The sequence below is a fragment of the Oncorhynchus mykiss genome, chromosome 17, assembly GCF_057628025.1.
Source record: "Oncorhynchus mykiss isolate SJ-2025 chromosome 17, ASM5762802v1, whole genome shotgun sequence".
In the NCBI taxonomy this organism is placed as follows: domain Eukaryota; kingdom Metazoa; phylum Chordata; class Actinopteri; order Salmoniformes; family Salmonidae; genus Oncorhynchus; species Oncorhynchus mykiss.
In genome coordinates, this window is record NC_143038.1 from 33628363 (window position 1) to 33642949 (window position 14587).

Genomic DNA, 14587 nt, shown 5'->3' on the forward strand with positions numbered 1-14587 from the left:
GATGGCGAGAGTGGCAGACGGGAATGGGCCAGCCAGAGATGGCGTCGGGAGGTAACCACCTGCGCCATGGCCCGTCCTTTGGAGTGGGCCACATCCCTCTGGAGCAGGGAAAGCAGGCGAGACACCTCCATTGCTTCCTGGAGGAGCTCCTCTGTGCCCCCTGGATCTGGGGCAATAGAGTCTGCAGGTAGGTAAGGCGGCCAAGAGAGCAGAGGGACCCACATGTGGCTATCATGGTATCCACAGTCGGGTACTCCCGGAAGATGAGTGACTCTGCACCCGCCACAAAACTCCATGGTCCAGTCCCTGCTGTGAGTCAGAAGCGCCTCCTGGCAGAGGCCCAGCTCTCCTGTAAGGCCTCGCGGAACTCAGCAGAGATGGGGACAGATGGAGAGTCATCACTGTTCACCAGTTTGATGTCCAGTGCAGTGGCTACCCGAGTGAGTAGGCCCCTCATAGCCCCTCAAGCTGCTGGGGGCGATGAAGCCACACCGCCGGCTTCTGATGGCCTGTCAGCCTGGTAGCCCTGCTCACGGTGGTGAACAGTGCCAGTATCGTCCCCCAGAAACAGCCTATCACTGGCCAACAGGGAACAGCTGTCATTGCCATCGAAGCTATCAACCTCCTGACGCAGGGCATGCGCCCTCCGTTCAAGGTGGTCCCAGCGGTCCGACTTCTGCCCCCGTTCAGGACTGGCAGCAGATGGGCTCTGCTCCGGCACGCTTCCTGGGAGGGGTAGTGGGCCCAGTAGAGGGACTAACAGCTCGCAGGCACACCACTCCTGAGGGAGGGAGTTCGTCCCCAGCCTGAGCCCGAGCCTGGCCGACCCACTCGCGCATGGCCCCCAATCGCGCCAGGCGAAGGCTTTCTGAGAACACCACACAAAACAGGCATCCAGTAGGGCGCTCCACTGCCCTCACCGCATGGCTCAAACCCAGGCAGTGCATACACGAGGTATGCGGATCTCAAGGGGGGATGCCACCATCACACCTGTCACAAAGGGAAGCCATAAACTCAGCCAAGCCAGCAAGGCCACGGAGCAATGGTCCGACGCCCTGGGAGAGCTTGTCATGACCCGCTTGGAGGAATAGGAACCCGGTGAGGGATCAATTACCCAGTTCCTCTGCAAATACAGGGAAGGGGAAAACAGGCAGACAAACAGCAACCAGGTAATGGATTTGATTGTGTTTTTTTGTGTTGTTTTTTTACACCAACTGCAATATTACCTAGCTGGTTTAATATCCAAGCAGTAAATACCGCACCATATGATGGAGTAACTCCGTTAAGGAACTCCAAAGTTAATGTCTCAATGTAGTGGAGCCCACCACGATACTCTTACATTCTGCAGGGGAAAGAATAAGAAACAAAACTTGTAGGGTAATTAGCAGAGAACCCGCGCCACAGCATGTTAAGCAATTCACAACACACACAGAACAAGCCAGTCGGCAAGTTGTGTAAGGTAAAAACAGTTTGTGGCAGCAAGAGCCACCAATATATAAAGGATGCACACGGAGTCGTAGTGTACCGCTAACAAAACACAAGCACGACAAACCACGGGCGGAAGATACAGATCAACCGTGAGCAGCGAGTGGAGCACCCGGAGCTGCTCCACTGCAAACAGCCAGTGAGTATACTTCCATGCAAGATATTACACTTACCAGTGACTTACCAAGTGAACTTCAGAAAGTTTGTAACTCAAACCGTACGGACAGTCTATATATAGGGGCGGACCCCAGCCGTGACACAGGTGTACATGGGAGTAAATCTGTAAATCCTACCTCGGATGTATCCCTCCGCCGCGGAGTGATACCAATATATTGGAGTGATCCAAATAATATATTTTCTCTGCTGCAAAGGATAAGTTCATTAAAGTTAACTGCACTGCACCTCAGATTGCAGCCCAAATAAATGCTTCACAGAGTTTAAATAACAGACACATCTCAACATCAACTGTTCAGAGGAGACTGTGTGAATCAGGCCTTCATGGTCGAATTTCTAGAAGAAGAAAAAACAATACTAAAGGACACCACTAAGAAGAAGAGACTTGCTTGGACCAAAATATGTTGCAGTGACTTGCCCAGGTTGGAGTTTCAGCATTGTCAAAAAGAAGAGTTTGGCGTTCGACTAGCCACGAGCGACATGCACACGCAGTTACAAACCTGCCAGAGTTAGCGGGATGCTGAGAAGCAATATCCACCGTTGTAGTATGAATGAAGCCTGAGCTGGAATGGGAAGCTAACTATCTTTAGACACCCCTGTAGATCCAGCTTCACTCGAAGTATACCGCTCTGGTGACACTGTCAGCCAACAAACACAGACTAGCTTACAGAAAATAAGACACGCTCTTTTACACTCCCACGTGCAATAAACTGTACACACTAAAATTATTATATACTACAAATGTATACAAACTAAGCAGCAATATTCCATGAGAAGGCCTCTCATTCCACAATCGTAACATAGTGCCCTTTGTTCTGTATGCTGTGAACAGTTCAAAACAGGTTGACATCATGTAATTGTGTACAACTTGTGATAAAAGAAACATCCCACCTCTCATCATACACACCTCGTGAATTAACTTGAGTATGAGTGGTGCGATGTGTGTGTCACAGGAGGTTGGTGGCACCTTAATTGGGGAGGACACGTCGGCTTGTGGTAATAGCTGGAGCGGTATAGGTGGAATGGTATCAAATACATCAAACACATAGTTTCCATGTGTTTGATGCCATTCCATTCGCTCTGTTCTGGCCATTATTATGAGCCGCCCTCCCCTCAGCAGCCTCCTGTGGTATGTGTACCATATTATTAGGTGTGATGAGGTCTATTACAAGTATTCTGGGGAATGGAGCCATGAACATATCCACTTGACAACCCTCCATGGGATCATAGAGAGGCTAGAGGAGAGACCGTGGGAATTAACTCTTTCCTGTCCACTGTCCCAGCAAGGTACTATACACATGCAGCACATCTCTTCTGGTCCACCTTAAGAGAGCGGAGAGGCAGCCTGTTGTGGGTAGAGCAGGGGTAGGCCCTCACTGGCACATGCCTGGCTCTTTAAGGCAGACTGGGGCAGTTGTATTCCTGTTTAAAGGCACATACACACAAAAAGTTATACGTCCAAATGAACCTTGAATATGAACCTCTAATCTAAATGTACCTTTATGCAGAAAACAGTGTGTAAGCATCCAAATTAAGTTCTTTACCTTAACAGTAAGTTTAACACTCATTTCGACATTAAAACATAGGCTTTTTAAACATATGGATTTTTTCCCCTCCGCAATTGAGGAATTATTACAAAACAGCCTACGTATTTTCCTGAGGATTTTTTTCTGAATGACAAGCACGGTATTACATGTGCAACTAATTTAGCTATTGCAATGTACATTTGTTGTGCCACATTTTTTAAAATTAGTCCACTGTTCATACAGCACCAAAATATTTTGCATGTCAGCAGTAAAGTTTTCAAGATATTGCATTTTGCATCATCATGTGGCGAGTGACAATTTGCTTCTTGAAAGTCCAATATCTTGAAAATTTGACTGCTGACATGGAAAAGGTTTGGGGACTGTATCAACAGTGGACTGATTTAAAAAAAATACTCAAATATATTTTGGGGGAATGGATTTCTACTTTAAGAACCAGGGTTGTATGCAAACCTTCAGAGTTCATTATTCACTGAAAAAAATAAGGATGGAGGGGATTCAATATGAGGACAGCATATTGTGCCTCTATGTTTCTACTCATTGATCCTCTACAACTTCTTGATTCTTTGAATATAATAGGCCTTACATATCCTCATACTGAGCATCAAAACTGCAGCACATCTTATCTGCTTGCATCCATGCCCTACTCGGGACCCTTTCCTAGCGAGTAATCGTGAGAATATGTGCATACCCATTCAATCTGAATGTAAAATGGTGCCTACCTTCCAACAACTGTGTAGGAAATTGATAAATGAAATGTTAAAAGAAAAGTGCAAATTATTAGTCAAATAAAAAAAGGCTGGGCCTGGGAGGATTTACAAGTCACATCCTAATTTAAAGGAGATGTTCGGTTGGCCATTGTAACAGGTAAACCCACTACAATAAGGAGGATATTTGTTTGGGTTCTGTACTATAACATTGCGAGAGCTGTTCGCGTACATACGCGCGATCTATATGTCGCGGGGGCGAGCAGGACTCCAATACAGGTGCTGATGATGTGTTCAAACGTACAGAAGTGCAGATAAATAAATTCGCTTGAATAGTTACAAGTAATGTCAAACTTTATTTAAAGTGCATTGTCACAAGGTCTCAACACAACTCATTGACTGTACAGAGGGAATAAATAATAGAGATAAGAGACTTTAGAGCAGAATGATAGAAAGAACAGAAGGGAGAAGACAAGGACAATTAATGGGATGTATTCAATGTTGCCTAATAAATCAGACTGTGTTACCAATTATTGCTATACATTCTGAAGCAAATTACATTTGAACTTACTTTTCTGGTTGTCTTTGTGGTTGGTCCTTCAGTGGGCCGAAATGTTTTGTTTTATTTATCCTACTTTTCAGAGACCCGAGTTTTAAAGTGTGTTTAGTAATACTTGGCTGTGGATATTTTACCAACCCCACAAATAATCAGCGGAGTAGACCGAGTTCAAATATAATTGTATTTAATATTCGTGATAGACAAGGGACGTGTAGGTTTTTTTCCTATGTAATTGTACTTGGCTATTGCTTGGCTAACATTACACAGCATGGGTACAGCGGCACTACTACAGTCAATAATGTATCATTGGATGCATTACCACACACACACACACAGTTTCCTCTGTAAGTGTATGTTGACATGATCTTATTTATCTAATTTTACACCCTATTCATAATTACTATCAAATAATGTATGTCGTGCAATAAGAAAATAGTTGCCTGCTGTGTCACCAATGTACTGTCTCGGGGGCACGCGATGCTCGTTCCCGTAAATATGAAATGTGTCGTTACCTAGCCTTTGCAAGTGGAGAATTTGTGGTGTAGCCGAATGAGCGTCGCGACCTACTCGCTCTGTCTGATGCGGTGGTTGAGTGTCACAGAAGTCCGGGGATTCACGTTGTTCCATCGGGCCTACTTCCATAATTCTCTCTGTATTGATGAAATACTTCCCTCTGAATAGTTAGACAAATATTATCGCCAAACGCTCAGAATTCTGCTGGAGAAACTGTGAGCGAGACAAATTTGTGTGGATTACCCCCATATTGTTCTCATCGAAAGCAGGGTAAATATCGCTTAAATACTCACACGACGTAGCAAGCTAGCAAGCTAACGTTATGATATTGTTTAGTTGGCTAGCTAGCTGTTTAAATTCATAATTCTTTAAATGTATTCCATCGCTATAAAATTAAGACTTTACAAATGTCATTTGGAGCGCAATTTACTTGGAGTTTATCGCGTTTTATTTTTGAACGCCGTGTCTTGGCGGAACGGAGGGGTTTTGGTTTTATTTAAGGTAGCATGGGAAGATGCACTGGTAGCTAGTTAGCCAGCTAACGTTAGCAACTTGCTAGCTAGCTATTATAGAATACATAGCACAAGTTGCACGTATATATATCACTCAAAGACAATTTATTCGTTGTTGAAATGTTAACTTTATTCAGATTGTGGGATTATTGTAGCTAGCTGAACTTTGCAGCTAGAAATAGACAAAAAACATAAGCAAAAGTAATCATGTGATAAATGGCAAATGATAGAGGCTGATGGCTCTTTACACTGCCCCAGTAGTACATGTAACTAGCTAGCTAATCATTACATCATAGTAATAATAACGATCATATTTATTTCATAGACAGATACTGTATACCACAACCAATGACGTACACGTCATTGACCACAACAGCATATTGCTTTTTTGGGACAGTGTTCAGAACATAGTGCCAGGTGATCAGATGGCGTAATAATTGGTTCAAAGTTCGTCAAGGAAAGGGGTTTGCTTGTGCGCTTTGGCCCCATCTCGCTTCACCTTCCCCTCTAATGCAAACAGTTAGGTAGCTTGGCCATTAAATGTATACTAGACTTTGAGATGTTAGGCTGTACTGATGACAGGGGCTGTAGTCTTAATTGATACCAGAGTTAAATGACATGCAGTCCTGAGCTGTGATGCTGTATAGGTGTGTAAACAATTGCTGCATTCAAAACAACTGGGCACTCAGAGAAAAACAAGCTCCAACTGGGAAAATCTTTTGAAGGGTCATCCAACTTGGAATTCCAAGTCGGGAACTCTTTCCAACCTGAAGATCACAGACCTCATGATTTTACCTAGTTTTTTTCTTAGTTCCCAGTTGTCTTGAACGCAACTTATGTCCCCTCCTTCCTCAGAAGGTGCCGTGGAGGGCATAGTGACTTGTCATGAACGAGCCCGTAGAGAGCGGTGTAGTCTCGTTTGACGAGTACGTGCGTCAGAAGGCCCGCAGTGTGCCCCAGCACCGTATGAAGGAGTTCCTGGAGTCTCTGGCCAACAAGGGCCCCGAGGCACTGCAGGAGTTCAGCCAGCAGGACGGTGACACCACCACCATGGTGTACCAGCAGGGGGGCAACTGTGTCTACACAGACAGCACTGAGGTGGCTGGCTCGCTGCTGGAGCTGGCCTGTCCGGTAAGAGGAGAGACCTTATGTGGTTCCTCCAGTAGTTCAGTTCTTTTGAATACACCTCAGGCTGCGTTTGTGCCCATTACCCTCATCTAGTCTATATACTTTGAAGAACAGATCACTTTACTAAATTGAGAGTAAAGCCCAACTCATACTTCAACATTGGTACTACCTATCTTATTGCTGCTATCATTGTCACTTTTGCTCTGTGATTGATTGATTTTCTCCTGTGGATGAACAGGTGCAGGTGAACTCTGCACAGATCTCACCCCAGATGGCTGCTGGTGTGCACCAGGGGTCTGAGCAGCAGATACAAGTACAGGTGAGGCCTGTACTTGTATTCCCACTCAATTATTTACCAGACTGGACTGAATGGCCTTCTTATCGACATCCAGGGCCTATAACCAAAAGGATCAGTTGAAAATGCAGTAGTCGGAAACACACCCTCAGCCATGTGGCATGTAACGCATGGTGGATGTGACAGAAGTGTATGATGCACTGTGTTTATTCTCCTCACATCTGTGGTCAGGTGCAGATCCAGGGACAGCAGGGCCAGACGGTGGACCTCCAGGGCATCCCCACAGCAGCACAGCTGGTCCAGCAAGGAGAGCTCACAGAGGAGCAGCACCAGCAGGTACACACGTAGCACTCTGCATTATTGAGTACACACACTCACCCCATGTCCTTTACTAACCAGGCAATTGGTTTTGTATACACCAGGCTCAGGTATTTGTTCTGTGGCTTTCAGATCCAGGCCCAGTTGGTGGCAGCAGTGTCAGGAGGTCAACAGATTAGACTACAAAGCGGTCAACAAATCCAGCATATTCAACTACAAGGGGGTCAGCAAATTCAGCTCCAAGGAGGCCAACACATCCAGCTTCAAGGGGACTTACAGGGTGGCCAACAGATCCAACTTCAAGGGGGTCAGCAGATCCAACTTCAAGGGGGTCAGCAGATCCAACTTCAAGGGGGTCAGCAGATCCAACTTCAAGGGGGTCAGCAGATCCAACTTCAAGGGGGTCAGCAGATCCAACTTCAAGGGGGTCAGCAGATCCAACTTCAAGGGGGTCAGCAGATCCAACTTCAAGGGGGTCAGCACATCCAACTTCAAGGGGGTCAACACATCCAACTTCAAGGGGGGCAACAAATCCAGCTACAAGGCGGGCAACAAATCCAGCACATTCAGCTACCAGGTGGTCAACATATTCAACTACAGGGTGGGCAGCAGATCCAGTTCCAGACAGTGGAGGCCATGTCTCCTCAGCAACAGCAGGGCTCTCCCCGGGAGGCAGAGAGGAGGGCGGGTACCAGCGTCCTCCAACCTGCCAAGAAGCGCAAGGTGGACGTCCCCATCCAGGTGTCGTACTCCCTCCCTCAGGGCCAACAGGGCCAGCAGGTGGTCCTGGCCCTCCCCCAGGGGCAGGGGCAGCAACAGCAGTTCCTGTCCCTCCGGCCCGACCTGCTTACTGTGGACAGCACCCACCTGTACAGCACCACAGGTACCATCACAGGCCCTGCCGGGGAGACCTGGACCATCCCTGTGTACTCCGGGGGGCAGCAGGGGGGCGTGCATCACATCGCCATCCCCCAGGAGGCTTACAACACAATGCAGGTGTCCTCCTCTGGTCACCACGACAACAAGGACAATAGGGTGGCCCACTCCTCGTCGTCGGGGACTGGGTCCGTCCAGTCGGGCACCACGGTGTCAGTCTCCGAGACGACGACAAACGACGAAGTGGTGCAGACGCTTTTCCCGGCGCAGTTCATGAACGGGAACATCCACGGCCCTGTGGTGGTGCAGACGGTGGGAGGGGCTTACAACGCCACGCAGCAGCTCCACATCTGGGACCCCCAGCAGCAGCAGGAACACCAAGAGCAACAGCTCCACCTACAGGTCAGAACAGGACTTACATTACCTGGGTTAGACCTTGACTTTGTCTTTGACTCCGATTCCAAGGTTTTCCACAACAATTACATAAATTTAGGCTGTAGTCTCACCCAGTTAAGAAGGGGATGATTGGCTTGACTAGTGTAACACTATTGTGTAAGCCTATTGTGGTGTTTTGGAAGCAAATTTCCATGTCACTAGTTTAATGTCCCGAGTGGCGCAGCGGTCTAAGGCACTGCATCTCAGTGCAAGTCACTGGTTCAAAACCAGTCTGCGTCACATCCAGCCGTGATTGGGAGTCCCATAGTGCGGCGTACAATTGGCCCGGGTTTGGCCGGGTTAGGCCGTCATTGTAAATAATAATTTGTTCTTAACTGACTTGCTTAGTTTTTACATTTTTTTTAAAGTGTTTGTGTAGAAATATCCAGTAATTTTGTTTGTGGAATTTCTTTTCTACAATGAAGTCAACTCACAGGGTAAACCACAAATCGAAGACGCATGGTGGTGTGCGTGTTAACATTTTAACTTCCTGTGTGTCCCCCTGCAGGGTCATGTGGAGTCAGAGTCACAGGTGGAGGCCCCCCAGGAGCTGCTGCTGCCTGTCTCCCTGAAGCCTGAGGAGGGCATGGACGTGTGGCGCCTCTGGGTCCAGCGCAAGAACACAGAGCTGGACAAGGAAGAGCAGAACAAGCTGGCGCCCATCGGACGTGAGTCAACACAACACAGACTCCCACTCACTCATTAAACCGCTCTCTCCAAGTATGTTTACTTATCTCTTTTATCCTCTCCTTCCTGTCTGTCTTGTTGGTTTGATTCCCGAATACTGAATAAATTCCACTCTGAATATTGGCAGTTCTCTTAGTTGGAGTTTGGATAAAAAAGTCATCTAAATGACCATATTCATCTGACCTTTTTCTCTCCCTGTGTCTCTCTGTGCAGGTCGTCAGGCACTGCGCTTCCAGGAGGACCTGGTGTCGAGTGCGGTGGCTGAGCTCAACGTGGCTCTGGCCCTTATGACCCAAGAGGCCCGGGGGTTGGAAGGAGAACAGTTTGAGCCTGATGCCCTCTACTACATCTTCCTGTGTATACAGAAGGTACACATACCACTACTACACACACCCTCTCAATGGAATTCACATATCCGTACAGAAAGGATGCATTTTCACTGACATCCTCAATACACACACACACACAGACAGTTGTGGGCAAAAGTACCCAATTGTCATATTTGAGTAAAGTAAATATACCTTAATGGAAAATTAGTATTTGGTTTTAAATGTACTTAAGTATCAAAAGTACGTATAATCCTCTTATGGCTTAGATCCCGCTAACGGGATCGATATGACAACAGCCAGTGAAAGTGCAGGGCGCCAAATTCAAAACAACAGAAATCTCATAATTAAAATTCCTCAAACATACAAGTATTTTACACCATTTTAAAGATAAACTTGTTGTTAATCCCACCACCGTGTCCGATTTCAAAAAGGCTTTACAAGGAAAGTACACCATACGATTATGTTAGGTCAGTACCTAGTCACAGAAAAACACAGCCATTTTTCCAGCCAAAGAGAGGAGTCCCAAAAAGCAGAAATAGAGAAAATTAATCACTAACCTTTGATGATCTTCATCAGATGACACTCATGGGACTTTATGTTACACAATACATGTATGTTTTGTTCGATAAAGTTCATATTTATATCCTAAAATCTCAGTTTAAATTGGCGCGTTACGTACAGTAATGTTTTGCTTCCAAAACATCCAGTGATTTTGCAGAGAGCCACATCAATTTACAGAAATACTCATAAAAAATGTTGAAAATACAAGTGTTATGCATGGAACTTTAGATAAACTTCTCCTTAATACAACCACTGTCAGATTTCAAAAAAACTTTAAAGAAAAAGCACACCATGCAATAATCTAAGTACGGCGCTCAGACACAAAAACAAGCCATACAGATATCCGCCATGTTGTGGAGTCAACAGAAGTCAGAAATAGCATTATAAATATTCACCTACCTTTGATGATCTTCATCAGAATGCACTCCCAGGAATCCCAGTTCCACAATAAATGTTTGATAAAGTCCATAATTTATGTCCAAATACCTCCTTTTTGTTCGCGCCTTGAGTTTACAAATCCAGGCCAGACGAAAAGTAAAAAAATTCCATTACAGTTTGTAGAAACATGTCAAATGATGTATAGAATCAATCTAGGATGTTTTTAACGTAAATCTTCAATCATGTTTCAACCAGAGAATTCCTTTGTCTTTAGAATTGCAATGGAACGCAGGTCGCTCTCACGGGAGCGCGCCTGAATGAGCTCATGGCACTCTGCCAGACCCCTGACTCAATCAGCTCTCATTCCCCCCTCCTTCACAGTAGAAGCCTCAAACAAGGTTCTAAAGACTGTTGACATCTAGTTGAAGTATTAGGAAGTGCAATATGACCCCATAGACACTGTATATTCGATAGGCAATGACTTGAAAAACTACAAACCTCAGATTTCCCACTTCCTGGTTGGATTTTTTTCTCAGGTTATTGCCTGCCACATGAGTTCTGTTATACTCGCAGACATCATTCAAACCATTTTAGAAACTTCAGAGTGTTTTCTATCCAAATATACTAATAATATGCACATATTAGCAACTGGGCCTGAGTAGCAGGCAGTTTACTCTGGGCACCGTATTCATCCAAGCTACTCAATACTGCCCCCAGCCATAAGAAGATAAATCATTTCACATTCCTTATATTAAGCAAACCAGATGGCCCCTTTAAAAAATATATATATTTTTATTTTTTAATAAATATTTACCGATAGCCAGGGGCACACTCCAACGCTCAGACATCATTCACAAGCAAAGCATTTGTGTTGAGTGAATCCACATGATCAGAGGCAGTAGGGATGACCAGGGTTGTTCTCTTGAAGTGAGTGAATTGGACCATTTTCCTGTCCTGCTTAGCATTCAAAATGTAACGAGTACTTTTGGGTGTCGGGAGAATGTATGGAGTAAAAAGTATCATTATTTTCTTCAGTAATGTAGTAAAGTAAAAGTTGTCAAATCTAAATAGTAAAGTACAGATACACCAAAAAACAACTTATGTAGACCTTAAGGTAGTTTTACTCAAGTACTTTACACCACTGCGCGCACACACAATACAAGATACTGACTGAAGTGTATTACAGTTGACTGAGGTTGTTAATGCCGTTCTCTATTTTCTGCTGGCAGTACCTCTTTGAAAACGGACGGGTGGATGATATCTTCTCTGACCAGTACTACACACGCTTCTCCCAGTGGTTACACAAAGCCCTGGACGAGTGGAGGCCTGTCATCCATCCACTAGGTAAGATACAATCAGTTTCTGTTTCCGGGTGTAAATTCAAGAGAGAGTATGGGGAAGAAACCGCTAAAGACCTAAGGGTCAAAACGGTGTAAAAAAAAATAAAAGCAAGTCTGTTTTTGTGACTTCCATACCTGAGTACATTTCTGTGTTTTGGGCTGCTTGCTGTCTCTTGAGAGGATAATGTATGGTGATTGGCCACTCTGCTCTCTCCTCCCAGGGTACATCATTCCCAGTCACGTGACAGAGGAGATGCTGTGGGAGTGTAAACAGCTGGGTGCCCACTCACCAGCCACGCTGCTCACAACACTCATGTTCTTCAACACTAAGTGAGTCATACTGGACACATGATTCTTATTTCATACTCATTGTACGAATGTCTCCTGTTCACCCAATAGACTTGTGGGGTATTCCATTGGATTTCAATCGCTTTTTGACCGCACCCCTTTTGATTTGAACGAAACCTTCCATGCATATTTGTCCCAAGTGCTCAAAGTAACTTTTTGGACCTGAATGCCAAATCATTAATGCTCGACGTTGACCCATTTTGCATACCCCACCTTGCTACGAGACATGTCTTCATCACTGGAAAAGATAAACGGTTAACTTTGATATAATTTAAAAGCTTACAGACACACGGTTGTCAAAATATTTTCTTGTTTCTGAAATTTAAATAAAATGTATATGCATATGTTGTAATTTTAGATTCTGTTTTACATCATCTGAAGTGTTTGTTGTGCCCGCCTACTGTTGAAACACGGCATGCTCTTGAATACAGGGTGGCTGTCATGTTTTGTGTATGTCTGTTAATTGGAGATGCATTGTTTTTTTAAAATAATATTTTTTTTTTAATTTTAATGTTAATTTTAAAAATATTTATCCAACATTTTATGCAAGAAATTATAAAATAGTAAGTTGTTTGTAAACTTTAAAATTATATTCAACTCAACCGTTTATCTTTTCCAGTGATGAAGACATGGATGTGTCATGGTGTGGTATGCAAAATGGCTCGACTTTGAGTTCCTCCATCTCCGAAATGTTTTGGCATTCGTCCAAAAAGTTACTTTCTGACCACTTCTGCCATGGGCAAATACACATAGAACGTTTAGTTCAAATCCAAGGTGGTGCGATTGAAATGAAATGGAACGACCCTTGTACTTGCTAAGTCACAATATAATTGTAATCCTTTGTAGCATTCATGTGATCAGGCCTATTTGCTGTTGTTTTAAAGGATGCAGGGTAGCTGATGTGTGTGAATGCCGGGTTTTGTCTGTTGCGTGTGTGTGTTTTTGTGTTAAACGTTTCTCTCCTGTAGGTATTTCCGTCTAACAACGGTAGAGCAGCACATGAAGGTGGCCTTCTCCAAAGTGCTGAGGCACACGAAGAAGAACCCGTCCAACCCAAAGGATAAGAGCACCAGTATCCGCTATCTGAAGGGCCATGGGCCCTTAGGAACACACCATGCAGGGCAGAAAGGTGAAGTCATCTTTAGAGTTCATAATAAATACAAATTAAGCTTTATATATTTTAGACTGGATCTCCATTTTCCCAGTCACCGACTAACTGGTATTGGTCAGCTATGTGTTCCATACATTCAAAACTTTCCCTTTGGGGCAAATTCTTTGCGCCTCTCTGACTGATCTAAGTTTGTCAACATTATGAGGTCCATAATCCCCATCACTACTTGCTGATGATCACCTCTGACCTCTGTGATGTTTGAACTTTGCAGTGACCGATGACATGTATGAGGAGCAGGCTGAGGATCCTGAGAACCCTCTGCGATGCCCAATTAAGCTGTATGATTTTTACCTCTTCAAATGGTGAGTAATGACCCCCCCCCCCCCGACATATCTAGTCGCTAAGAGGATGCCCTTGCACAGGGTGACGTTTTCCATGGTGTTAAATACACACCAGAACATCAACTTTAACAGGAGCTCTTTGATGCATTTCTAATGACCCAATCAACGTCTAACCCTCCCGTCTCGCTCAGTCCCCAGAGTGCTAAGGGGCGTAACGACGCGTACTACCTGACGCCAGAGCCCGTCGTGGCGCCCAACAGTCCCATATGGTACTCCACTCAGCCAATCACGAGTGAGCAGGTGGAGCACATGCTCACGCGCATCATCATGGTGCGGGAGATCCAGGAGGCCATCGCCATGTCGTCGGCCAGCATGCACTGAGCAGGGGAGGGGAGGAGGAACTGAAATGAACACACTAACCCCCGAAATCAGCCTTCCTCTCTCTCAAGCGTTCCTCTTTGTGGTACCTCCTTCACTCAGTAACTAACTCTAAGGACCTCCAGTGGCCTCAGTCTCAACCCATCACACCTGCCAACCATAGGAGTGGGGGAGCGATCGATAGTGTTTACAGAGTGGACTTATGGGCCTTTTTTTAAGGAATAGACTCCTGCGTTTATTCATCTAATGGCAGTTCAATGGCAGTTATGTCACCCTCAATGCTGTTATCTTTTTGGGGATGGTCACACGTGTACGTAAGCCACCACTTCACTTAACCCCCCACCTCACTTCACCATAGAATTGTTTCCTGGACTGACGAGACGAGTGAGATGGATTTTGACAAAGTCACTAAATCAGAGCTCATCATGTACTCCTGTAGGCTGTTGCAGCCCCCAATAAAGATGAAATGGTCAGAAATGGATGGTGAAATATCGGATATATATTCAGTCATATAAATATATTATACACATAGTGACTTCAGAAAGTATTCGTACCCCTTGACTTAGTC

At 45.0% G+C, this 14587-nt stretch overlaps 1 protein-coding gene across 2 annotated transcripts; it reads left to right on the forward strand.

The window, feature by feature from the left end:
* Nucleotides 1-4795: 4795 nt before the first annotated feature.
* Nucleotides 4796-14502, forward strand: LOC110494957 (transcriptional regulator QRICH1). Of its 2 annotated transcripts, none has more exons than XM_021570299.3 (12): nucleotides 4796-5252; nucleotides 6350-6625; nucleotides 6861-6941; nucleotides 7149-7253; nucleotides 7368-8513; nucleotides 9055-9214; nucleotides 9447-9601; nucleotides 11731-11845; nucleotides 12063-12171; nucleotides 13158-13318; nucleotides 13572-13662; nucleotides 13833-14502. In XM_021570299.3, the coding sequence occupies exons 2-12, from the start codon at nucleotides 6380-6382 to the stop codon at nucleotides 14020-14022; spliced, it is 2559 nt and encodes an 852-aa protein (XP_021425974.3). In that variant the 5' UTR covers nucleotides 4796-5252; nucleotides 6350-6379; the 3' UTR covers nucleotides 14023-14502. The 2 variants fall into 2 exon arrangements, with proteins under 2 accessions (XP_021425974.3, XP_036804081.2); XM_036948186.2 differs by having other exon boundaries at nucleotides 4961-5252; nucleotides 7155-7253.
* The last annotated feature ends 85 nt before the right edge of the window (nucleotides 14503-14587 follow it).